Here is a 24,365-nt window from a genome sequence, read left to right on the forward strand (position 1 = left end):
TCTTGAGTGATTTGGATAACTTTGTCAGCGTTTAATTTTGATTTCTTTTAGAAACCTGGAAGTTGTCAGGCATGTGTAGAAACCAAAGGGTAAATGTACTTTCAGCTGTCAGAGGCCCTAAGATCAGGAAAAGAAAGAAGCATTGTTTTCACTCTGTCAGACAGGTGCTTCGTGAGATATTGTGGAGAACTGGGTCAGAGTTTATGAGAAGGCCTTCAGTGTCGTCGGTGAGAATTCTGTGTCTGGGTGGGGATTTTTCTGTCAGATTACCTTTAGGAAATGTGGATGGAGAACTGCTCCACGCTGGGCTTTTAATTTTGGTGTTTTTGTTTGGGATGGGAGACTGTGGCCTTCAGTAGACTTTTTTCTTTATTTTTATACATCATTTCTTTTTTAAAAGCCTTTTTAATACATCGAAGCATTTTCATAATTCTTTATTTTTTAAATTCATTTTTTTGCATGGCCATTTGTCACCCTATACCCTCTTCTACCTTCATCCCCCAACCCTGAAATCACCAGTGCTATCTGTTTTCATGACTTGATTTTACTTTAAAATTAGGTACTTGTATTGACAGGGTTTTTCTTTTTATATTTAATTACACTGGTACTCCTCCAAGGAAGAAATTGCATGAGCTACTTTGAAATTAAAGCTAACTTAGGGTATGGATATACATGTTACTAATGAATGGGATAGTTAAAATACCTGAGTATCTTTTTTCCTATCATCAATATTACATAAGTTGATGTTTAAAATAAAATTTGACTGATAGCTGTTTACCTGATCAAATTATACACATCATATTGAAATAAATAGACTTGAAAGAATCAGGATGAGTTTGCAAAATCTGGTTTAATTCAGATCTGGGGAGAGGGGGGAGCACGCTGTGAAAATACATATGCACAGGAACCTAATCAATGCTAGACAAACAATGTATTAATTAGTTTACAATGTAATAGGATAACCACAAATTAGAAGGCTCAAATTGAGTCCATCAGCGGTAGATACAATTTTATATTTGGCTCAAGTGGCTGTTGAATACCAAGTGGTGCTGAGTTTTCCTCCAGAGCTCCCAGTGACCTCCCTAGCCTTGGAAGGAGTTTCACCACAGTCTCAGAAGAAATCCCAGTCATGCCTTTAACTCTTGGGAGTCATTGCTGCCCAAATCAAATGCAGGCCGGGGATTTCCAGTGGCCACGTGTTATTGCACAGAGAGGTCTGTTCTAAGCCAGACTCTTATGGCTAAGAAGTTGTGGGTCAGCCCTTACACAGTGGTCTAGCATTAACATGGTCTATGAAAGCATGCTAAGAAACAGCTCCTTAGTGATTATGCACCAGCTACTAGTGATCACACGAACAGAAAGGGCAGTAAGGGCAGCTTCACATTTCACATGAAAGACTAGCATTAACTGGGCCTGGCTTGCCAGCTTAACCTTCACAGAAACTGAGTGATTAATTTAGACCCAGGAAAAAATGATTTCATACCAGCCTTTTCTTCACATAGGTTGTGTAGCATTAAAATTGTTATGGTTTAAATACTAGGCCCTAAAGGCAAAAATGTTTAACTCTCCTTTGCCAAAACAGAAACAATCCCTGTTTTGACGCCTGTCCAGTTTCCAAAAAACAAAACATACATACACCTTTGTTATTGCACATCTTTCACACAGACTTGTGTATGTATAATACACATATATACTTTAAATATGCTACACATAAAAAAGACTATGGCACTTTACATGTTTTAACAAAGATCATTACACCACAGATGTTTGAAAATTATACAAAAACCCTCACACAATTAATGTAACATTGTTGAATTAGCACACAGGTTTAAAGAATCCACAGAATCCAAGGCAAACATTTCTGCCTTCTTGAGTTCATTGAGAAGCCCAGCTCATCACAAAACTTTAATAAGCACAAATGCAGGCAAAAATAAATAAGACTTTTCTGGTAGTTGTAATGGTCCAGGTATATTAGATTTTTAGACTGAGGTGATTAGGTGATTAATAGAAATTTATTAGAAAAATAGGTGTGGGTCAACAATCAGTCTAATTACTTTTAATACATTTCTTTCTAACATATTCCTCATACTCAGTGGTTTTTAATCAGCTCTGCAGTTTTGGTCTAGACCAGCATGGTTTCCAATGCTGCATTCATCCCGTCGAAAGCCCATCTGTCGGACTGAAGGTTTAAAAGGCCCAACATTACCTCTTGCTCTCTCTCTGATGAAGTCCATCTCTGCTCTACTCACTGAGTCAGTGTTTAAGTACTTTAGTGGTTTGGGGTCGTGCGTGCATGTGCTTTTCTGTGTTCTGCAGCACTCAGACTAATGAAGTAAACACTGTCAAGTGACTTTCTTCTGACCGGGAGAGCCCACACTTTCACTTCTGCCTTTTGTTACCAGGTGGTGTAGGGTTACACCATCACCTTAGCCAAAGAGCAGTCGGGCACAGAGATGAGGGACTTGCTGAGAGGGTCCTCTGGGCTTATTGGCGGCTTGTCTGTAAGGAGAGTGTAAAATTCGTGTTAGAAAAATGGGTTTTCTGTCTTGTCCAGACGAAAAAAATTGTTTTTATCATGATGGGGAGGAGAACAGTTTTTATCAATTGTTTTTATGATGATGAAAAAAATTTTTAATGAAAATTATCCCCAGGATTTGAAAAGTAGTTCTTGTGGTCGCATCGGGACTTAGTTAAAGCACATGAACGTTCCGTCAGGTAGAGGAGCCTGGCCCAGTGGCCACCGTAGGTAACCTGCTTCAGAGTCAGAGATGCGGTTAATGCTTCCCGAGCCCTTGCCCTAGGCTGCTGTGCATTTACTCCTCCTCTTTTCAGAGGAAGTCATTGGATTTACATTTTTCTAATTCTGAATTTTGGACTAAGAATGGTGAACTCATTAAAGCCTGGTTCTACGCCCCTACCCTTCCTGCCTTTAGCTCTTAATCTGTAAGAAAAGGCAGTTTCTAGTAATAGGCCAAAAGCCAGAATGGAGTAGAACTTTAGTTCCAGTCCATCAATACATAAAGCAGTCAGTTTTTCTGCAGCCAAGCATGGTTTTAGACTCATGCAGCTCTCAGAGATTCACTTTGGGCAAGGCTATAAAATCTGAATCAGGTTCTATTACTTGGTGGCACTTAGCACACAGTACCTTGCCCAAACAAGGTGTGTAATTATTAGTTAAATTTTCCAAATGAAGCAAGCTCTCCAGTGAGCAGATTCATAAAACCAACAAGATCTAATCCATCCAGAAATCTGTCAGGTCCATTCTACTTGCTTAGGTTGCTGTGGAGTATGTCCGCACCATTCGTTCTGCAGTTTCTGACCTCAGCGTAATAACAGACTAGGTTTTTTCTGGCCACTTAGGTTGTTCCAAAGTAAATCTGAGGTGATGGGTAAGACCATCTTCCTGAATCAATGATATTGGTAATTTACAGAAACCAGATTAAAAGTGCCTGAACCCTTTTAAACAGTGGTAGTTGATTCTTCTTGTAAACAGGTATAGGCAGGTATTACGAGCTTGACCTAGCGCTCTCTCTTTTTTCTTTTGCATTAACTTCCTACTCTGTTTACCTGGGAATGAAGCCTTTGATGCAGCTCACCATTTGCAGCAACTTAACGTTATTTCAGTCTGCTCTCAGGATCAACACCAGTAACTTAGAAAAACTTAAGTCCCATGATTAGCTCCTTTTTTTATGCACAGAGGGACATTTTGCTGCTGTCAGAGTTGGAAATATAGCTGACTACAGTATGGTTACCAAACAGTGGAAAAGGTCTCCCCACAAGTGCTGAGGTTCTGGCAAGGTCTCCCAGTGAACATCTGAATGAGCCACAGCCGGCTTGGAGGAGACATCTGTCCCTGTAATGAGGAAGCAGACCGAGGTTTCCTTTGGCAGTCAGCACAGCCCCAACCTTGGGAGAGAAACATGTGACCTCTGGTGGGAGAGGAGCCTGGGTCAGTACTGTTGCACGCTTGGCTGCTGGAAAGCGGAATGAAGTTGTCTCCACTAGAAGATTTTGTACTTTTATTCTTATGATCTTGTAGGTCCTTATTCTTTAATCTTGGAGTGACAGTTCAGTTGATTCACCTGACCCTGGAATTCAGCCTCACATAAATTCCACCACAGGATTTCCTTCTGTCGCTGCTGGACCCCTTCCATGAGCTAAGCAAGAGATCCTGCCGTGCTGTGCCATGGAGCCCACACCCCATCCCCAGTAAGTGTGTTGTCTCCAACTGAGACAGCTTGAAAGAACCGGGAGGAAACAGACACTAAACCTTGTTCTGAGGTGGAGCTGCTCACAGGCCTGTGGCAGGTGCACATCTCAGAACAGCCAGTAGATCTGGCTTACAGTCTTTTCTGGTACTAGACAAGTGCCGCATGGGTATGGGTTTCAATCATTATCCTTCATTGAGCCTCGGGGGAGATGCAGTGTGACAGAATTTGTCAACTGCATGTCAGGGTTTATGTACTGTTTTCATGTTCCATTTTGTAATTTGCATGCAGGCCCCCATGGGCAGTCACTCTGCTTAGCTAGATGATGTTGCCCATTTGTCCATTTAAGGCTCGGGGCTGTGGAATGTGGCTTTGGTGGGTAAAGGCTAGTTCTTCACTTGACTCAAACGATGACACCAGAGGTGGACTGTTTCACAAGGTTACACGAGGAGGAAAATGGCATTAATGTCTCTTTCAAATTAAAGGAGGCAGATAAGGTTTTTCCCCTCTTCAATTTCTTCCTGCACTTTGTCACTGGAGGTGGCAATTTCTGCTTGTGCAGAAAAGATGGCACAGATGAAGGTGAGGACTGTCCCACCGATGGCAGTATAAAAGGCCCATCCCAGGGAGCAGTCTCCAGGTTTGTAGGCCGACGCATAGTGTCCGCAGTAGGCAACGGCCTTCGGGCAGCCCCAGCCAGCAGGGTAGAGTATCAAACCGAGGATAAGGAACAGACCTGCAGGGCAGAAGAGGACAGATTGGTTGTGATTGTTACTTGATTTGCCAGCTCTGGGCAATGGCATCCTTTGTGCAATAGGAAGTATTAGGGACTGTTTTATGCAATTAATCTGACCTGGTCAATAACCATCATCACATTATTAGAAATATCTTAAGCCTCTTTTGTACACGTTGGAATGTGTACCCACTAATAATTTCTCTTCTAGAAAAGCAGATGAACTTGTTATACTGTTTCTTCTCACAGGGCTCTTACTGAGGTGAGCATTTCCCTTCTGGTCTAAGGCCAAGTAAGTGTGGCCTTGTTTACGTCAATAAAGTTTTGTTGGAACACAACCATGCCCACTCATTTATGGATTGCCTGTGACTGTTTTTATGCTGGAACAGCGGAGTGAGTAGTTGTTCCAGACCCTATGGCCTAAAATATTTACTGTCTGGCCACTTGCAGAAAATGTTTGACAATACCTGGTCTAAGGCAGCTCACACAGAACCATTTTAAATGCAAGCAGCCAGATCTAATTCGATGTCCGTGCTTTAAACAAGTCCACAGGAGTCTGTTTGATGGCATCTACCAGCAAACAACTGCATGCTTTGGACAGAGATTTTATATTTACATGTACATTTAGAAAAAAACGCAAACTTACCAGTAATTTCTTTTTTGGTCTGAATGCTATTAAGTGAACTCAGCTTTGTGTAGACACTAAGCAGCTCTATTTCCATTTTGCTGAGCCCCACCACCTTGTCATATAAACATCCATCTTTTTGTTCTTTACAGCTTTGCTGTACACTGTGTAATTGAGAGTTTTTTCCCCATCAGCGGGCTTAAGAGCTACACCAGGGCCAGAACTAAGGTGAGGCACAAATGTAAAGGGACAGCTACTTTTAGGTGTTTGCCTTGTCCTTGTGGGAATCTGAGAATAAGTACGTTGCCTGCTTCGCCTTGGCCCTGGCTCCAGCTACCAGTCAGTCCCACAGCAAAGCTGCTGGTAAGGGAGTCCGGAACCTGAAATAACAGAGGCGACTGAGGGCCCCCAAATCTTACCCAGTGAAACTTTCTTTGTAGAGGGGATGCTGCAAGAGCGTGGCTTTCTTCTTTGTGGCAGGGGTGAAAACATTTTTCCTTAAACATGACACCTACATATCAAGATTGCTAATTTATAACCCAGAATACCTGTTCTTTAGATACCATGGAATAGCAATTCTATCCTCATAAACTAATAATCTTGGCCTAGTTCCCTGGGCTTACCACACCAAAGCTTCCAAGTCATTTAATGCAGCTTCCCCGCAGAAAGAACGTGAATTTGTGGTAAGAGGAGGTTTGAAGATCAGGGAGTGTTTGAAACCACAGACCACCTTGTTCTTAGAGCCGTCTTCATCCTGTGATGGGGTCTGCGCTCCAAGCACGGCAGTCCGCGACTAGAGTGGGTCTGACTGTTCATACTTCCCAAATTGACCTCACTGTTCTAGTCTGAAGGCGTGCAGGAGCTTTCCAGCAGGGGGGCAATTCAGAGAGTCTGCTCATATGCCCATTTCCCCAGAAAAACGGTGCTTTGCAAAAGCAGCTTTGTAACCATGCAACCCTCTATTTCTCCATAGGTCCAAGTGCTAGGAGCAGGGAGGCAGCGATGTGCAGTTAGGGAACTGCGATCCAGGGCTGGGAAGTGTAGAGGAAAGGTGCAGCAGACTGAGGCGTCTCGGAGAGATGTTGGAAGTGACGGCACAGAGAGAATTCCCCCAAGGATAAGGCCGCCAGTGGAGAGTGTGGTGGTCCTCTGGAACACACAAGGTACTGAACCAGCAACCTTGGTTTGGGCATCCAGGGTCAATTTAAGGCTAGAAATCACACACCAGAAAAGCCCCTATGGCCTAGTGTGAGCTCGAACAGAAACCGTCAAGATAATGGACCCCAGCAAGGACTCACTAAATTAAGAGATGGGTCAGTCAGTAGTTAAGAGCTCAGAATTTCGAGTAAGATAGAGCTTTGACTCCAAGCTCTGAAATCTAAGAGACTTAGAAAAGTCTCTTATAACCTAAGATTCCTAACCTGTAAAATGGGCTAATTTCAGCTGATAAGGTGTTGGGAGCACTTCAGAACGTAAAGAATACTTTCTACATTTATAACAATAACAAAACAGGAATGGGGACCAGCATCTGACGATACGTTAAAGCCCTTCCCAGACCCTTCCCATACCAGTTATGAGCAAAGCAGGTCAGCTTAGTGTTGAGGGTGTGTTTTAAAAGGTGTAATAATTTGGAGAGGGGAGAACCCAGGCTACAATTTTGTACCTTGAAAGAATAAGCCACCCCCATCTGAACACATCTTCCTCAGCTGGGGAGATCTAAAAATTGACCTAATTCTTTCATTTCCAAGGCCCTTGATAAATCCTGATTAACTCCACCTTGTTCCCCCGGGAGCTTCACCCCAGGAACGTGGAGTCTTGTTTCTCCCTCCAGCCCTAAGTCACTGCCCTGGGAGCCAAAGGCACTGCCACTGGGACTCCAGGGTTCAGGGGTGCTCGGTGGCATGCAGCTTGCTGCCGAGCTCTAGTGCAGGCCCAGGCAACGGAGCATGAGCTGCTCTTCGCTCTAAAGCCCAGAGTGTCCGTATTGTATTTGAATTGTGGCTCCAATTAAATATTAATGGTCCATGTTGTGTGTATTACATGGCTTAAGCCCTGTAAGCAAAGTTAATGCATTTCAATATGATAGAGACAGAAGACAGCATGGAGTTTGTTGTCATGTAGCAGCTTTGCTACCCTGTGCTGGGCCACAGAATACCTTCATCTGGCTCTCTCAGATTCTTCTGGGAAGTTGGCAGTTGTAAAATAATATAATCCTTGTTTTCCTATGAGATCCTTTTCACAGTACAGCCAGGAATATCACTCCAGTACTGCTCCCTCGCTTTCTTCAGTGCCCCCTTTTCTGAGAGAGCTCAGCAGAAGTTCCCAAAGTGCTTTAGGCCATATTAACATCTCCTGGCTGTTACTGGCCAATTTGTGAATGACAGTAGACTTTCTTATCAAAAGGTGCCATGCTTGTGCGTTTGTTAAAAAACAGCTCAGTGTTTATAAGCCCAGAGGGCACTCCCTAGGGGGGAGTGGTAATAAAAAGTAGACTGTGGTACCTCTACAAATCCCAGTGGATATGAAGGGAAGGGAAACCACAGGCTCTCAACCTGGGCGCCAGCCTAGACACACAGTTTTTCATTCAAACTCTCGGTGGGGTTGCCACTGTGCCCTGGCTGCTGCACCTCTGATCACGCATTGGAGTTGTCTTTAGTCTGGTTAGGGAAAGAAGAGAGTGGGCCTTCGGGTAAGCCAAAAATGAAAGCCACACTTGTCAGCAGTATGGGTATTTAGAAAACGGCTCTTTCATCAAAGGAATCTAGACAGTGATTCAGGTGGCCGTCTCAGATGACTGCCACCCTTAGGCCTCACCTCACTAGGTCCTGAGCAGCGGCTCTGGCCTTATAATAAGCATCCCTTACTGAAGTACAATCACCATCTGAACACATTCTTTTGCTTCCTAGTAAAATTATTGAGAAAAAGCTCATCAAAGCTTCCCATTTCTGAGTAAAACCCAGTTTCCTCTCCCTGGCCTTCAGGCCCCATGTGACCCAGCTCCTCATTCCCTATATGAACTCGCCTCTGCCTTTCACACCCTTGCTCCAGCCACACGGCCCCCTGGCTCTTCCTCGGACACATCAGGCATGCTCAGAGTTTTGCACTTGCCCGTCTTCCCTGCCGGTTGGCTTTCAGGTCATCTTTAACTGCCAGCTGCTCGGTGTGGTCTTCTGTTCCCCTTTATTTAAAATTTCAACCACCTACCCCTCCCCGACTTGCTTTCCTCTTTTGTTGCTTTGGTATTTCTTCTTGGCACTTACTATAGACATAGAATACGTTACTACTTTGAGTCATATTTTTTTAATATACAAAAATGTCATTTCATATGGCTCAACATATCATTTTACTTTGCTACTTGGACTGTTACCCATTTCTGTCCCAGACTTTACTAAGCTCCACGAGGGCAGGGATTTTTGTTTATGTGGTTTACTATAAAGCTAGTGTTCAGAATGGCACCTGACACACAGTAGGCCCTTAATAAAACTTTACTAATGTCAGTGCAATTTGTTTTGTTATAAAATATTTCTAAACCTCTGTGCCCCTGGGAAAACAGTAAAATAACTTTGGTACCAGTCAATGAGAATGTAATGTGCCAGCAGGAGAGAAAGCAGAGACTCCTGGTTGGCTGGCTTGTTTTGCCACATTGTCCTGTTCTAGGCCTGGGAAAGCAAATCTGTGCCCCGAATTATAACCAGGCTTGATGACACCAGCTAATGAGACCGAATTAAAGTCCCTGACTTCTTAAATGGCAGGCAAGAGAATACAGAAAGACGTACCAAGTCTGCTGCAAACTGGCTATGGTGTTTCTGGCCCTCAATTTGGAGTGCGGCCAGGGATTATCCACTGGGTTGTTGGTTATGTCCAAAGGCCAAACAGAAGGCGGGGTGTGCATCAACTATAACCCAGTCACAAAACTATAGGGCTTAGTAACTTTCTTGCTGCTGCCCTGGAGTCAAACAGTGTGGTATTAAGTATAAGTTCTGACCAGTCTTCTCCCCTTAGGTGGGAAGAAAAACATCTCCATGATCACCTAAGCCCCCAGTTTTGGGATGATGAAGCATTGCTAAATATATTAAATAACATTTACTGGTCTGAAGATGCCTACCTCAAGCTTTAAGAATACGGGATGCCAGGAATGGGGGCCAAGTCTGAACCGCAGCCCTTCGGTGCCCTGGAGGAATCGGCAAAGGTGGCTGTTTCAGTGCTGTCTTCCCTCCAGATCAGTCACACGATCTCCACACTTTCCCAACCTGCCGGCCCAACCTTGAGGGAATGGACTCAAGGTTTGTTTGTTTTTTTACGGGTACAGAAGAAAGCCATTGTTCCTGGCCTGAAAAGTATAAGAACTAAAGGCTGGCTCCTTTCTACAGAATAACAAGCAAGACTTTCGAAATCACACTTCTTCCTCTTCAGACAGACTTCTAGACTAAATAGTAAAGACAGACTAGACCTTGGTTTGCAAAGGAAATTTACTAAAGACAGGAAGAACATCTGTCACTGCTCTGGCAGTGGGTGGAGAAGCCCCCAGTGAGGGTGCCACACTCGGCTTCCCCAGGGCGGTGATCAGGGAGTGCGTTCTAACGCTGTGAAATACCGTCTCCAGAGAGTGCATTCACAGCGGCTGACAGCAAACTTGGTATCTTTTTGATAAATTCGGGCTCTAACTAGGTAATTCCTGAGGCGTGTCCCCCAAGTGCACTCACTCTAGGTGCCAGTCCTGATGCCAGGCACAGCAGGAAGTGGCCACGAGGGGCAGAGGCGTGGGGTGGTGTGGGGTTCCACAGGCTTTAAACACTTTCAGGCCTGCGATACCCAGGTATTCTGCCCACACAATACACATTACCTTCCCCGAACGGCTCTTACTCATGCCAACTCGGAGGGGTACTCATCTACCCGGAAATATCCCTCTTCATCTTAGTTCGAATGTCACCTGTGAAACACCTGTCACTTCCTGCCAGAATGTCAACCTCTGTGCGCTCCCACTGCCCTGTGCACATCCCCCTTCAGCTCTCTGTCACATTGCTGGATAAATATGTAAAAATAACAAACTACTCTCTGAGTTACCTACTAAGCGCCAGGCATTATTACTCTTAGCCCTGAGGATATAACAAACAGTACCCCAACAGGACTCCGAGTCCCTTGAGGGCAAAAAAAAAAGTTTTATTCCCTTGCTATGTCAGTTTTGTCTTAGCATTTACCACAGTAAACCTCATGGGTGTGTCACAGGTTAAAAAGGCTACTGAGTTCCACTCATTTCTGGCTTTGAAACAGACATTGACTCATAGCAGGAGACTCCATTCTCCTTTCAACACATCTCTGGAGAAGATGAAAAGTCACCCAGTGTCGTTTACCTCTGTGAGGTCTACCCTGTGACTCAGAGGTCTGGAATTGGGCCTCGTAGAGCCGGAGCTCCAGTTCTGTTGACTCAGCTCAGTCCCCTCCAGCACAATGCCTGGGGTGCAGCCCCTGCCCCGCCCCTCCCCGCCTAGAGCCTGGCAGGCAGCTCTCCAACAGGAAGCAAAGGCAAACAAAGCAAGAGTGACAGCTTCCCACATGACATCCCCATTCCAGGACACAGCTTGAGAGGCTTACTGCGGGTGATAGCTTCAATCAGCAAGGTTCAAAAAGTACTGATAGTACTGGGTTCATGGAAAACTAAGACAGGATAGTCCCTGCGTGAATTTCAGACCACCTGCCAAGTGTTCTAGACCCAGGTGGGAAGGCAGCCCGGTGACTTCTCCATCTCAGTGCCCTTTGCTGTTTGTTTCCTACCTCCCCATCTTCTGGGCACCGGGAGCCCAGGCTCAGTCAGTCCTTTGCCCTTTTCTCTACATTCTCCTTATCCCAAACACTTAGATCCACGGTTTTTTTAATACTGTCTCTAGGCTGAGGTCTCCTGAATTTTGATTTCCAACTTTGAACTCTAGATTTGCATATCCAACTGCTTTACTCTTGACCTCCAACCTCCACTTGGATATCTAACAAGGTACTTGAAAACTGTGTCCAAACCTAACTCCTGATTTCCACCTCTAACTTGAAAACCTGCCCCTTAGGATGGACTCACATGAACAAGTATAAAGGACACATGGACAATAACTAAGGATGGGGGTGGAAATGGGAGGGAGGTGGGGAGCATGGGGCGGGGGGTGGGCAGGGTTGGGAATATAAGACAGAAACCTGTACTTGAACAAGAATTAAATAAAAATTATAAAAAAAAAGAAAGAAAAGAAAACCTGCCCCTTACCCTATGGACCTCATCTCAGCAAACAGGAGTTCAGCCATACCCAGTGTGGTCAAAAACCTTAAAATCACTTTGACTACTCTCCACCCGCCCACCCCCGGGTTAACATTATTACTCTGTCAGCAAAGCCTGTTGGCCTTCATTCTAGCTGTCCCTTTGCCTGGAAAGCTCTTTCTTCTGATTACCCACATGGCCAACTCCTTCAAGTCTTTGGTTAAATCTCTTCTCACTAAATCCTACCTACCCCGACTTCCTATTTAATATTGCACTTGCTCCTCCTCATCCCAGCACACCCAACCCCTCTTAACCCTGGCTACCTTTTTTTCCCTTTTCCTTCCATAGCACCTATCACCATTTAACATACCAGATAATTTACTTTTTTGGTTTATTGTCTGTCTCCAGCCTGACTGTAAGTCCATGAGAAGAGAGAACTTTATGGTTTATACTTTATGTATCCCAACTGTCTAGAACAATATCTGACGTATAATAAGGTTCCAAGCAAATAGATGTTGGGTGAATGAAAAGATAGGGTGCTGTGATATCAATATTGAAGCCAATGTGGAAAGTTCTTGCCAAACACTGTAAGTGTTGGAGGACAAGCTACCATGAGTCCCTGGGGCTGACAATTCTGGTTTACGCAACGCCAGCCCTGCTTACCGAGGAAACACACACAGGCTCCAAACCACGGGCCCAGCCTTATACTTCACTATAAGCACCGAAAACTTTCTGACTATAGAAAATAGCTATTTGCTGGGAGCTCACATAGAAGTAGTGAGTCAATTAAATATAATAAATGTTCAGTTATCTAGATATCAGCTTCAGCTTAGCCTCAAAACTGTGAGATGGTTTCCAGCCTGGCTGGGGTGAGGACAGCTGAGAGCTGGGCTGTGGCTGGCCCATGGGAACTGCCCAGGGCACCAGCTGGGACGGGAGTAGCAGCGAGGGGCAAACCTGGAGAAGTTCGAGAAAATGACAGAGGGCAGAGGGTTAGGCGAGGGGAAATGAAGGAGATGCACCATGGCAATTTGCAGAAGAAGTAAGGGTGGTATGTAGAAGGAGTTAGCCCAGAAGGCAGAGAACGGAGAATTTCCCTACAGCCCAGGAAATCACCTACTCTGGTCAGCAGCCCAGCGAACAATGTCTCCATCTGCATGGGAGGAGGGGGCAGGCTTAGGGTAAGGAGGCAGACTTCACTCTCACTCTGTGACCATCAATTGGTAGAAGTGATGAACAAAGTATTATACAGCGACCTTATGCAAGCCAGTTAACATTCATATGTATAGTTACCTCTCTTTTCCATCTAAATTTTAATTTTTCCCCAAATCATTTTCTGTGCTGACAGTTGAAAGTCACATTGTCAGTTGGAAGTCACATTGTCAGTCCCGAAATAGCTCTGTGTAGGTCGGCAGCTGTTGTTAGGTGGGCAGTTTCTCTTTCACATTACCCCAGGGAAATCATCAGTGCCCCAAGGAAGGCACACCGGGTCGGACCACGTCCAGTTCCCTGCCCAGTGCATTTGCTGTCAAGCTGTTTTCTTCCCAGAGATGAGGGTGTGAACCTGTGTAGTTCTCCTGTGCAGGGATTTTGGAGGCACACTGTCATGGTCATTCTCCATCTCCGAGATAGGGCTAAAGTACACTCTTTTTTTTTTTTTTTAAGAAAGAAAAGGTGCAACTCAAAGAATCTTGTGGGTAAAAATTTAAATAAAAACAAGTAAATGTTTCATCACTCACTTTCCAGCTACCTGGAAAACCAGAACAATGATAGTAAACAGAAGTCTTACTATGACATCACATGCATTTGTCTCACAATAAAATGGCATTGGTTCCAAGGTTGCCTAGATGCCTCAGAGAATGTTTTTCAGGCTCACAGGGACTCCCATTTGGTGGCAGACTTACCAACAGAGGTGAGCAGTGTGCCCCCTACTCCTTGACTTTGCGTCTCCACCCAGTGCACACTCAGTGTCTGTGACACAGTTCTCTACACACACAGTTTCTGATGCCTGTTTCCTTTCTACACACCCTTGGAAGAACCTTTTGGAAAGGTCTTCTGTGGTAAAAATGGTCGATTCCAAGTAAAGGTGACATGGAGTTAGCTATGAACACCTTCCCCCAAGTTTACACACTCACTACTAATCCTCTGAAGCTGGAAGCCTGTAAGGTGATGAGAGCCTTTCAGTGCTCACACTGGTAATTACCATAAAAATAGCACCTCATCTGTGAGTACTACAATGTGCCTGACCAAACACTATAACTCATTTGTTCCTTGTAACAGTCTTATGAGGTTGGTACTATTAATATCAGTATTAGAGAGATGAGGGAACTGAGGCATTAAGTAAGGTTACACAGATAGTCTGGGGGAGCTGGGACTTAAATCCAGGCCACATGGCTCCAGGGTCCCCCCACCCCCACCACCATACTAGATGGTGGCTTTACTGCAAACCAAAGACTAGTTTCTTGGACAGAAGCATTTGTCCAGCTGAAGAGGGAAAATTAATATCTACTCAAATGCTGGCATACTTATACCTGTGAGAGGTCAGAGAGCAAATGATGAAGAACAGTTATCAAGTGAGAAAACCAACTATATGGGAAAACATATTTGCCCGTGGTACCTCGGACAAGGATGGGATCTCCATAAAGAACTCACACGACTCCACTGCAAGAAGACATAAAACCCAATTAAACGAGCAAAAGACTTGAATAGACATTTCTCCAAGGAGGACACACAGAGGGCCCAGAGACATGAAGAGATGCTCAGCATCACTAGCCATCAGAGAGATGCAATTAAAAAAACACAAGATTACCACTTTACACCAGTCACAATAATCAAATTAACAAACAAGTATTAGAGAGGTTGTGGGAAAAAAAGGAACCCTAGTATACTATTGGTGGGAATGCAGACTGATGGAAAACACTGTGGAACTTCCTCAGAAAACTAAAAATGGAACTGCCTTTGACCTGGCAATCCCATTGCTGAGATTATATCCTAAGAACCCTGAAACACCAATCCAAAAGAACCTATGCACCCCAATGTTCATAGCAGCATGATTTACAATAACCAAGTGCTCAAATGGAAGCAACCTAAGTGCCCATCAGTAAATGAGTGGATCAAAAAACTATGGTATATTCACACAATGGAATACTACACAGCAGATAAAAAGGAGCTCCTATCCTTTGCAACAGCATGGAACTGGAGAGCATCATGCTAAGTGAAATAAACCAGGTGGTGAGGGACAAATACCATATATGATCTCACCTTTCACTGGAACCTAATCGACAACAAAAAAAAGCAAGCAAAATACAACCAGAGACACTGAAATTAAGAACAATTTTGAGAGTAACTAGAAGGGATGGGGAGATAATGGGGGAAAGGGTTTTCAGGAACTACTATACACATGGACAAAACCAAGGGGGGAGGGGGGAGGTAAGGGAGGGAGGTGGATTTGGCTAGGGGCTGGGGGAAATGCAGACAACTGTAATTGAACAACAATAAAATAGTTTTTTAAAAAAGAAAGAAAACCACAGGACTGCAAAGGGATGGTGAAACGATGATGGGGAGGGGAAGGCTGCACCAAAAGAGAGGGTTACCTGTTGTCAGGCAGGTTGACCCTACAGCAAGACAACAAAAAGATAAGGAAGTTCCATTCACACCTTCTCTTGCATTCCAAGGTAAGGGTCGAAAGCCTACTTGTTGCAACCCAGATGCCACTTTGGAATGGGTGCCTTTGACCAAAGTAACATCTAGAAAGAAAGCCTAGTGACTAAGTCAGAACAACGTAAGGTTTGCCACATCCTCTTCTGCAGGGTGTGGAATGCCTGTATGAGCAAAAAACTGCAAATAAAAGCACAAAACTCATCAGATACCAGAGGGAAAAGATGTAAGCAGTATTCCCACTTATGTTTTAGTCTCCGCTCTGAGATTTGGTGTGCTTGGGAACCTTCTAAAATTGCACATCTACCTACAACACGAATGCTACCCATCCACACAGACAGACAGACAGACACACACACAGACAAAATACCCCATATCCTCTCCAGGAGACACATGCAGCCGATCAGACAAAGTCCAACACTGAGAGCATTCTCACCCCCAAATTGTATCCCTCCTCCAGCAGGTTGCGGCCATTGTCATTGCTCAACACCTCACCTCCTTCAAAGAGCTGCCCTGAATCTTTGAGCCATTATTCGTACACAGTTAGCTTAAGTTAATCCTGTGTTAACAGACATCTGCTCATTTCATTGTCCACGTGCAGGGGACGCTGCTCTCAATCTCCGGCATCTGGTGCTCATGAAATCTTGCTCTTGGTCCTGCAGACACTGGGATGGAGGCCCTCAGGCCTCTGCCACCCAAGGAGAGTTCTGGTCTTCTGCGTCCCAAGCCCCAAAGCTGATCGGTATTGATATTCCAACCTGCTTGACTTCTCCAGAGGCCAGGGCAGGGTACCAGCCTCAGTACCAGAATTTCTGTTAGCCATTCAGAGTCAGGAGTTTTTGAATGGAATTTATAAGTAAGAGTGATACAGTGTATTATAACATGAATCAAGGATTTCTGCCCAAGAATTGCTACCTTTTTTTGAAAAAAGGTAACTTTGAAATCACTGTTAATAATAATCACTGTTTTTATAACTTTGAAATCACTTTGCCCAATAAAATTTTTCAATTTTTTAACACAAATTTATTCTGTACAGCCCAAACAGACTTTGGTTTTAGTGATTACCAGTTCTGAAATGACTCTCATTGGTTCTTCATGGGATGGCTCCATTAATTATTTACGCTGTAACTGGGTGAGTAGAGTCCATGTCAGAACTGAGACTTGCCAGCATTTGCTAAATCCTTGACTCTCCAAACACCCAGAAACTTACAGCTGTGCCAGCAGAGTGAACGTAGATTTACTGAGCACCTATTATGTACGTAGCAGGCCCTATTCTGAACACTCTGGATAACACTTTGAAAAAAGGCACAATCTGTACCCCTGCTTATATTCTAGAACAGTGGTCTCTCCACATTTCTGGATTCCAGCCAATAGTGCAACGGCCAGAAAAATTGGGTGGTATTTTAATTTGTTAACATAAGGACACTGAAACTAACCAGTGTCTCCTCTCATCATATGTTTTCAACAGCAGAAGGCTAAAGGATATAATCTGAGAACAATGGACAGTGCTTTACATTGAATACATTGAGCTCTACAAAATCTTACTATATTGTCCTTATCTCTCATGTTTGCTGTGGGCTGGTGGAAACCTCAGCACAGAGTGGACCTGGGCCTGTTCAAAGGCAGTAACTCCTGGGAGAGTAACTACTGAGCACGGGCAGCCCTTCGGGGTGGGAGCTGCAGAGGGTGCCTGTGTTAGGGTGGGGGCCCTGTTTTAAGAATCCAATTTGTGTACTGTGTAAGTAGTGACAAGGTACAGAATGAGGAGGTTCTCTGTTTCTTTGGAGTCCAGAATCCAAACTTGTTTTTATTGTACCTTGATGTAAAGTTTCACGAGTTTACGGACAAGCTAGACCGGGCCCCACTTTGATATTTAGTAACTGTGCTTTGACAGCCAGGTCAAGAACTGGAGGTCAGAGGGTCCACTGGTAATGAAAGGGGTTTTCGGCAGGTGACCCCAGTGCCTTTGTAGAGCAGATTATAGCTACATGTCAGCTTAGTACATGATGGATAACGATGGAGGTTTTGAAGCAGCAGGATTTTCTAAGGGGCAGGAGAGGAAAAGCGTAGGATCAGGAGTCATTTTTTTAAAAAATGCGTGTATTAATGCTCATACCATCTTCCTGGAAGAGTCTAGTAGGGCATTTGTTTTCTACTCCCATGGAATTATAATTGGCAAAAAAACTCCCCTTCCAGGGTCGGGGCTGGAGAGCAGATGACAGAGCAACAGAAAGAGTTCTTGGAAGACAATCAGAGCACAGTTGTCACAAAAAGACCTCACAACCACAGCCCCGGGAGGAAGTTTCGGTTGTAATTATTCAAAATTAGGGACAGTCAACTAAGAACTGTCAGATGCCCTTAGAATGTGTGGAGAAACAACCTACAAGAAGTACTCATTTCTGGCTTGTTGTGGCCTCCCTAAAGCTGTCTCAGCAGTGACTCGTGTTTATATTCAAATTACTTCCCTGGCAGTTTCTACAGCCTTAATTCCTGTTAAAATGCATCCCAAGGAACTGATTTAGCCAGATTATTCTTTCCCATGAGTTAGTGATAGCATTCCAGGTGACGAGCTGTTTTCTGAACTGTTTATATGCAACTTGGAGGAATTTATGAAACATTTTCTTGACAAATTATTCATCTGACATGTAGGGTTAAAAATGGTGCTCCTGTTTCACTTTAACCAAAATACATTGATAAATCAAAATAAGCTGCCAAAATAAATAAAATGCAGTATATAGGAGAGTAAAAGACGCAAACAATTTTAGTTACTGAGTTATGAAATACTCAGAACAATATGTAAATGTCTTCCTGCTAAGGTCTTGGGGTCGCGATAACGCTAATTCCTGCAACGACCCAGGTGCCGTCTTTTCAACAGGAAGTTCCGGTGGTTAGCCCTGAACTGTGGAACACAGCCACTGCATTGTGGTCTGAAATTTTTAATATTGGCTTCATTTGCTCACTATGTGTGTTTTAGATTTCATCTGTACTGAGGCTATCTTTAAAAAGGAAAAAAAAAAAGATTGCCAGCCATTTAATAAAGCTACTGAGAATACTGCAGGCAGTCACTGAACTCACAAAGATGGCTGCCTGTGCCACAGCACAGTTCTTCGTAGGAGATGCAGGTTACTTTTGAAGTAGCATCACAGCTTAGAATACCATCATTGCACCGAGCTCTGAACTCCTGTGTAAGTATGCAGAGCCACACGTAAGTGGTTATTTGTTAATGGGATCTGAACACAGATCATCCATGACTCTGTGATAATTTATGGCTACAATTAAGTGGTTTTCATGGCAAGCCACTTTTCACATTTTATTTGCACACCAGTGGCTATATCTGAATTTTAGGAGAGTTAACATTTTCTCTGGATTTTCCAACTGATTCTTTAAAAATAGATCCAGTCCCTAGATTTACTTAAATTAGTGTCTTGTTGATCCACTTGCTTTTAGACAGTAGTTTTTTGTCTAATGATGCAGTTGAGTCCTTTGTTCTCAACATGTGCATAATGATCTGTATGCACATGTTTTTTTCACTTCTGTAGGGTAGAGTTAATGAAAAATTACTCTAATACAGACTTGGGAGTAGAAACTCAAGAAATTGTAGACCTGAGTCTACAGATCTTTGCACTTAGTAGGCATTCAATAAAAACTCCTCACACCGGAGTTTAATTCTGGCTGCCTTATAACATTTCTGCATTCTTTGTTTTTTACCACAGGATTACTAACGACGATTGATGAGTTCATAAATGCATCATAACCAGTAGTGTTCTCACACCGATTCACACACAGAACTATTAGAACTGACTCCGGTGGAGGTGTTACCGGCTCAAAGCCTCCTATCGACCATCAGAAGCTTCCAGTGCCGCCTCCTCCTGAGGAGGAGGAAAAGCAGGGGATGCACCCTTTACTTTTCTCATGCTCTTTCTCTGAGGATATTTTAAAGTTGGGTGACCTCAGAGAAAGCCAGAAATCTCTTCCTCTTTCATGAGGCTTTCCAAGCCCCTCTGCTGAGTCCGCTCCCCTCCACAGTGCTGCCTCTGTCTCTGTGGCCTGGCAGTGAATGAATAGGGCACAGGCTAAGTCCAAGCGGTTGTTGGGACTAGGCTGACTTGTGGTTACCTTCTTGATGCTAAGGTTATTTTGCACCCTGTGAAAAGCAGCAATTAGAACACCAAGCCCTGGGTAGTGATCAGGATATATTTCATATGCCTATCCATACTTCCCGAGACATTCCGATTTATGACAATACAATTCCACAAGCAGCGAAGGCAAAAACCCTCCACTCTTCTTGAATTCTTCTCCTTTTATTCCCTTCCTTTTCCCTTCTTTTTTCATACTGTTCTACTCCACCCTCAATTACTGCTTACTTCCAAGAAAAGCTGAGTCTGCACGCACCAAGCCTTGAGCTGCCACAGCAGGGAGCAGTTCCCACGGGCGCACTCTGTGCCTCCACCCAGCAGAGGCGGAGTTCGGCCCCACGGCAGTCTGTCTGAACAGACTGGGGGGACAGCTTGCTGAGGCAGTCCTGCTGGATGGAGACGGACAGAGACAGACAGAGCTGCAGGGAGTAGAGAGCGTGAGAGCCGACCAGACACAAAAAAGCAAACACGCACGTGAGGGGAGACTGGAAGACTGCAGGCGGCCGGGCCCAGCCTCCCAGGAGCTAGTTCAACCCTAGTGGCAACCCCAGTGGAATAGTCCACGCCAGCACAATGAGCCAAATCCTGAGCTCATTGTAATGGCCTCTGTCCCAAACCTGAGTCACTGGGGATTCCACAGAGTTCTGAGAGAGCCCTTCATGCATTTCCAAAAACAAACTGCTTGATGCTGTCATGGAAAACCTGGATCTTTGCATTCTACGGTTTCACTATGGATTACATCCAGGTCACAACCTAAGGAAGACAGCTGGCAAAAGCACCCTGCTGGCCGATTACCCAGCTTTTGTAATGAATCCCAGAGGGCTGTGAACTGATGTGTGCTTTTGGCTCTGCCAAGTCCTGGACAAGTCCTCACCAATGAAGACCAATCAGCCTGTGATTTATTCTGCAGGGGAGCCTGAGAAGCCACCTGCAATCAAGACTCAGCTGTGCCTCCAGAAAGGAAAGGAATGGAGAATGCGTATGTCCAGGGGAAGAGGAGTGAAAGAAGTTCTTTGCTTCCTTATCAATTCAAATGCTGGCTTCTGCTTCAGTCACACCAAAGTCACGGGACTGCTCTATACCCTTCAGCCCCAACACAGGCTTTTAGGGGCCAGGGAATAGCACCAGACAGTGCAGTCACTGTTGATAGAACGGGGCCAATTCTAAAGATCAGAAAAGACACCCCTATTCCTTAGAATGCAGCAATTCTAGGGAGCATAGAAAATATACTAAAACTTGTCAAGAAAACAAATATTTTAATTATCATATATAGCTACCACTTATTATTTACTATGGGCCAAGCCCTGTGTTTAAGCCTTTCTCATATATTATGTAATTTAATCCTCAAAATGACCCCCCAGGTATGTGCTACTTTTACACCCATTTTACAAGTGAGAAAACTGAGGCTTAGAAAAGTGAAGTTGATTCATCAACATTTCACAGCCACTTTAAGGTGCAGCGAGCACCGACCCAAGGCCCGGCGAGGCTGAAACTTTTCACTGCTGCTGGGAGTGGGCTCAGAGCACCGAGGGTGTCCGTGCTCCAGTGGAGCGTCTGCTGGGTGCCTGCCTGATGGGCCCTGAAGGCAAACCCTGCTCTCTGGGTCTGCTCAACAGGAAGAGTTGTGCTGTATTACGATTTTTTAAGTAATCCAGATCTTGAGATTTCCACTGAAGTAGCAGATTCTTTCACACCCAGCTTCTAAAATCAAAATGTCAATATTCTGATGATTTGTTTTATTTTTATAGACAATGAAGGGCTATGACACCTGTGGCCTATTCTTTAAAATAGGTGTAGTAAAGGCATGTGCTTACAATGTCTTGAAGCTTTTCATCCAGTTGCATTTTACAAAACTGCCATTTTTGCCAAAATGAAAGTTGTTAAACAGTCTGAGTATATTTCTAAAGAATATCCTTTTGTTGCTCTGGTAATGGCCTCCTTTCTCACCATTTGTTTCGGTGTGGAGAAGATCCAGGCAGGGTTGAGAGAAAGGGGGAAAGGGGAGAGGAAAGACCGATGCTCACAGCTGCAACAAGTCTTGGCGAGGCTGGAGCCAACCAGATGCTATTGCAGATTGGCCAAGAGAAGAGAGAGCAAGTCAGCTGCTTCAGCCACACAAACTTTCTCAGCCACAGACTCAAGGACCACAGCTGTCATGTATTTTGGCTTGAACTGCCTGGTGTGGAACCCATGAGGGAGAAAGAGCCCACTGATCATCCCTTACAGATGCCTCCCCCAACCCCAACACAAGAGTCAGCTGACTAGCACTTAGTCCTTCTTTCCCATCATTCCCTTAATTTTTTAAAAAAATATTTTTAAAAATTTATTTTCAGAGAGAGAGGAGAAGGGAGGGAGGAAGACAGGGAGAGAAACATCGACTGGTTGCCTCTTGTTGGTCCCCAGGTAGGGGCCCAGCCCACACACCAGGCATATGCCTTGACAAGGAATCGAACCAGTGACCTTTTGGTTCACAGGCGGGCAATCCCCCAGGCCACAGCAGCCAGGGCGCCCATGGTTTCTTCTCGGGGATGCTGCACAGGAAGGAGAAAAGCAACAGCTTCTCCTGCACCTCAGTGGGCCCTAGAGAGACAGACAATCTGACCGTACAGGAATCTCTGCCTCCTGCTGATTTAAGATTTTGAGTAACTTCAGATTTTTTAAGGTCCTGTGTGTATGCATGGGGAACATAAGTGATAAGGGTGGGGAGAAAGTTAAGATTTTAGAAAATCTAAACTTTGGAAAAGACATGTGACCAGAGGATTTGCACCAGGGGTATGCTTCTACTTTTTTCTTCCTCAACCCTTCTTCCCAGAGGCCAGATGCATAGAGACAGTGAGGAAATGAGGAAGAACGAGAAAAAGAAGTCAGAAATAACTTATTGGAGTGTGTAAATAATACCGAAGATAGGTACTAATCTTTGTGCCAGAAGGAACGCTCTCGCCAATTCTGTGAAGTAGCAAATGAGCACCAAGAGGTTTGTTGCACTAATCTGCGTTCTCAAAGGTTGAATTCACTGGACTAAACACCTTATTAAAAGCTGCATGCAAATAGCCTTCAAGACTGAAGGGCATCTACAGGTGGCTTCAGCCTGATTGTATGACAGGTTGTGGTGTGATGGCCCAGGATGGCCACCCCTTACTGTAAATGTCCACTGATTTGCTAGAAGGCACCGTTTCTCAGGATGACAAACCAATTCCACCTGCAGACCAGCATACTGATAAAATTCACCGTAAATGCATGGGAAATTGCCCCTCTAGTCCACCAGAACTCTTCAACAGGGCTAATAAATTGTGTGCCGACTTCCGTTCCTCTGAGTGTCCATAATGACTTTCCAAAGCCTTTGGCAATACTTCTCAATGGAAGTTTGAGGATGCGCACCTGCCGCAGAGGCGCGGTGTGTCTGGGGGCACTTCTCTGACAAGACAGTGGAGCTGGTATTGAAACCCACCTTCTCTAACATTTCTGGGAGGCGATGTGACAGGCAGAAGGGAATAAACTTCAGATTTCACAAGTGAATCAAAAAGGGGACAATAAGTGTCAAAAAATCAACATCTGATTATACAGGTCAAAGTTCCAGTCTTCTGTTTTTCAGGAGAATTCTAGGGTGCAGAGAGGTGGTGCATTTAACTCAAGTAAAACTTCAAGTTAGTAGCAAAGCTCAATATTAGAACCCTGGCTCCCCAAATTCCATGACCACCTGTGGGTATCACTGGGGTCACTCCTGGTGCGGCTCAAAGGGATGGAAGTGTGAGATGTGCCCTGAGCGTGTCCCCCATGCAAACAAACCCGGATTGTGGAGCAGGTCCTCTGTCATTTCTCTGGGCCCATTACCCTTCTTCCGCCCACATACACACATGTGCACTGCCCCCCCCCCCGCTGTCCCCCGGCAAAATGTGAGGAACGAAAAACATCTTATCAGCTATTTGGAAAAAAACCCAAAACTCTTGTTTGATCTGTTTCCTTGGAAGCCGGTGCTGAGCTCAACAGTTTGCCATACAGCAGACTAGAGGGAATTCATTCAGCTGTTTCTCTACAAGCCTGGACACCCGTCTCAGTGTCTGCCCTCACTGCCGAGGAGTTCTGCGCGGGCGGCTTGTGCCCTTCAGGTAGGGTTGTAGGCAGTTACTGGTTCTCCTGTCAGAGTTCAGGTTAATAACTAACTTGGTTATGATTGTTTGAGAAATCAAAGAGCGAGCCTGTCCCTCAGCTTCCTTGAGGACGTCTTTACTGCCATGCCTGTACTTCTGTGCACACGCGTGTGTTTTTCTGCCATCTAGAACAAGCCCCTTGAGCCTCGGCAGACTGCTCCCCCACCTCCCCTTGGTTCAGTATCCACCTATCAAAGCCACGTGGCAAAGTCCATGAAAAAAACTGGTGGCCTTGGAGGTTTTCCTGCAGCCCACAGCCTCCCATCTGGGTCACTACGAAGAGCTCATACTTTCCTCTCCACTGATTTCTAACCAGCTCATTAGTGAGAAATCCCTGGAAAGTGAAAGTTAGTTTACATTTTCTGATTTGCATAGAATATTTGTTAGGCTCCAGGAGACGGTTTAAACCAGGACATTCAAGTCAGAGCAGCTGATACTAATTCCTTCCCAGCCTACTTCTTCCCCCACCAAAGCTGAAACCAACCTGACTGTGCCTGGGGCTGATAGCCTGTGGCAACCACCCCCAGCCCCTGAATGACATCTCTCACACACATTCCTTCTGCATAGAGTGCTCGCTGCAGGTGGGACCCAACTCCTTGGTGGATGCACTGCATGGGAAGCAT

General features: G+C 44.7%; 1 protein-coding gene across 5 annotated transcripts in view; it reads right to left on the reverse strand.

Moving 5' to 3' along the window:
• Nucleotides 1–833: 833 nt before the first annotated feature.
• LHFPL2 (LHFPL tetraspan subfamily member 2) overlaps nt 834–24,365 on the reverse strand; it is a 145,627-nt gene continuing 122,095 nt past the window's right edge. For all 5 annotated transcript variants that reach the window (XM_037032283.1, XM_037032280.1, XM_037032281.1 and 2 more), the window contains one exon: nt 834–4,944. In XM_037032283.1, the coding sequence (XP_036888178.1) occupies nt 4,688–4,944 (257 nt within the window). In that variant the 3' untranslated portion in view covers nt 834–4,687. The remainder of the gene's footprint in view (nt 4,945–24,365) is intronic.

The sequence above is a fragment of the Sturnira hondurensis genome, unplaced genomic scaffold (genome assembly GCF_014824575.4).
Source record: "Sturnira hondurensis isolate 20B ecotype Veracruz unplaced genomic scaffold, ASM1482457v3 Scaffold0021354, whole genome shotgun sequence".
Classification (NCBI taxonomy): Eukaryota; Metazoa; Chordata; class Mammalia; order Chiroptera; family Phyllostomidae; genus Sturnira; species Sturnira hondurensis.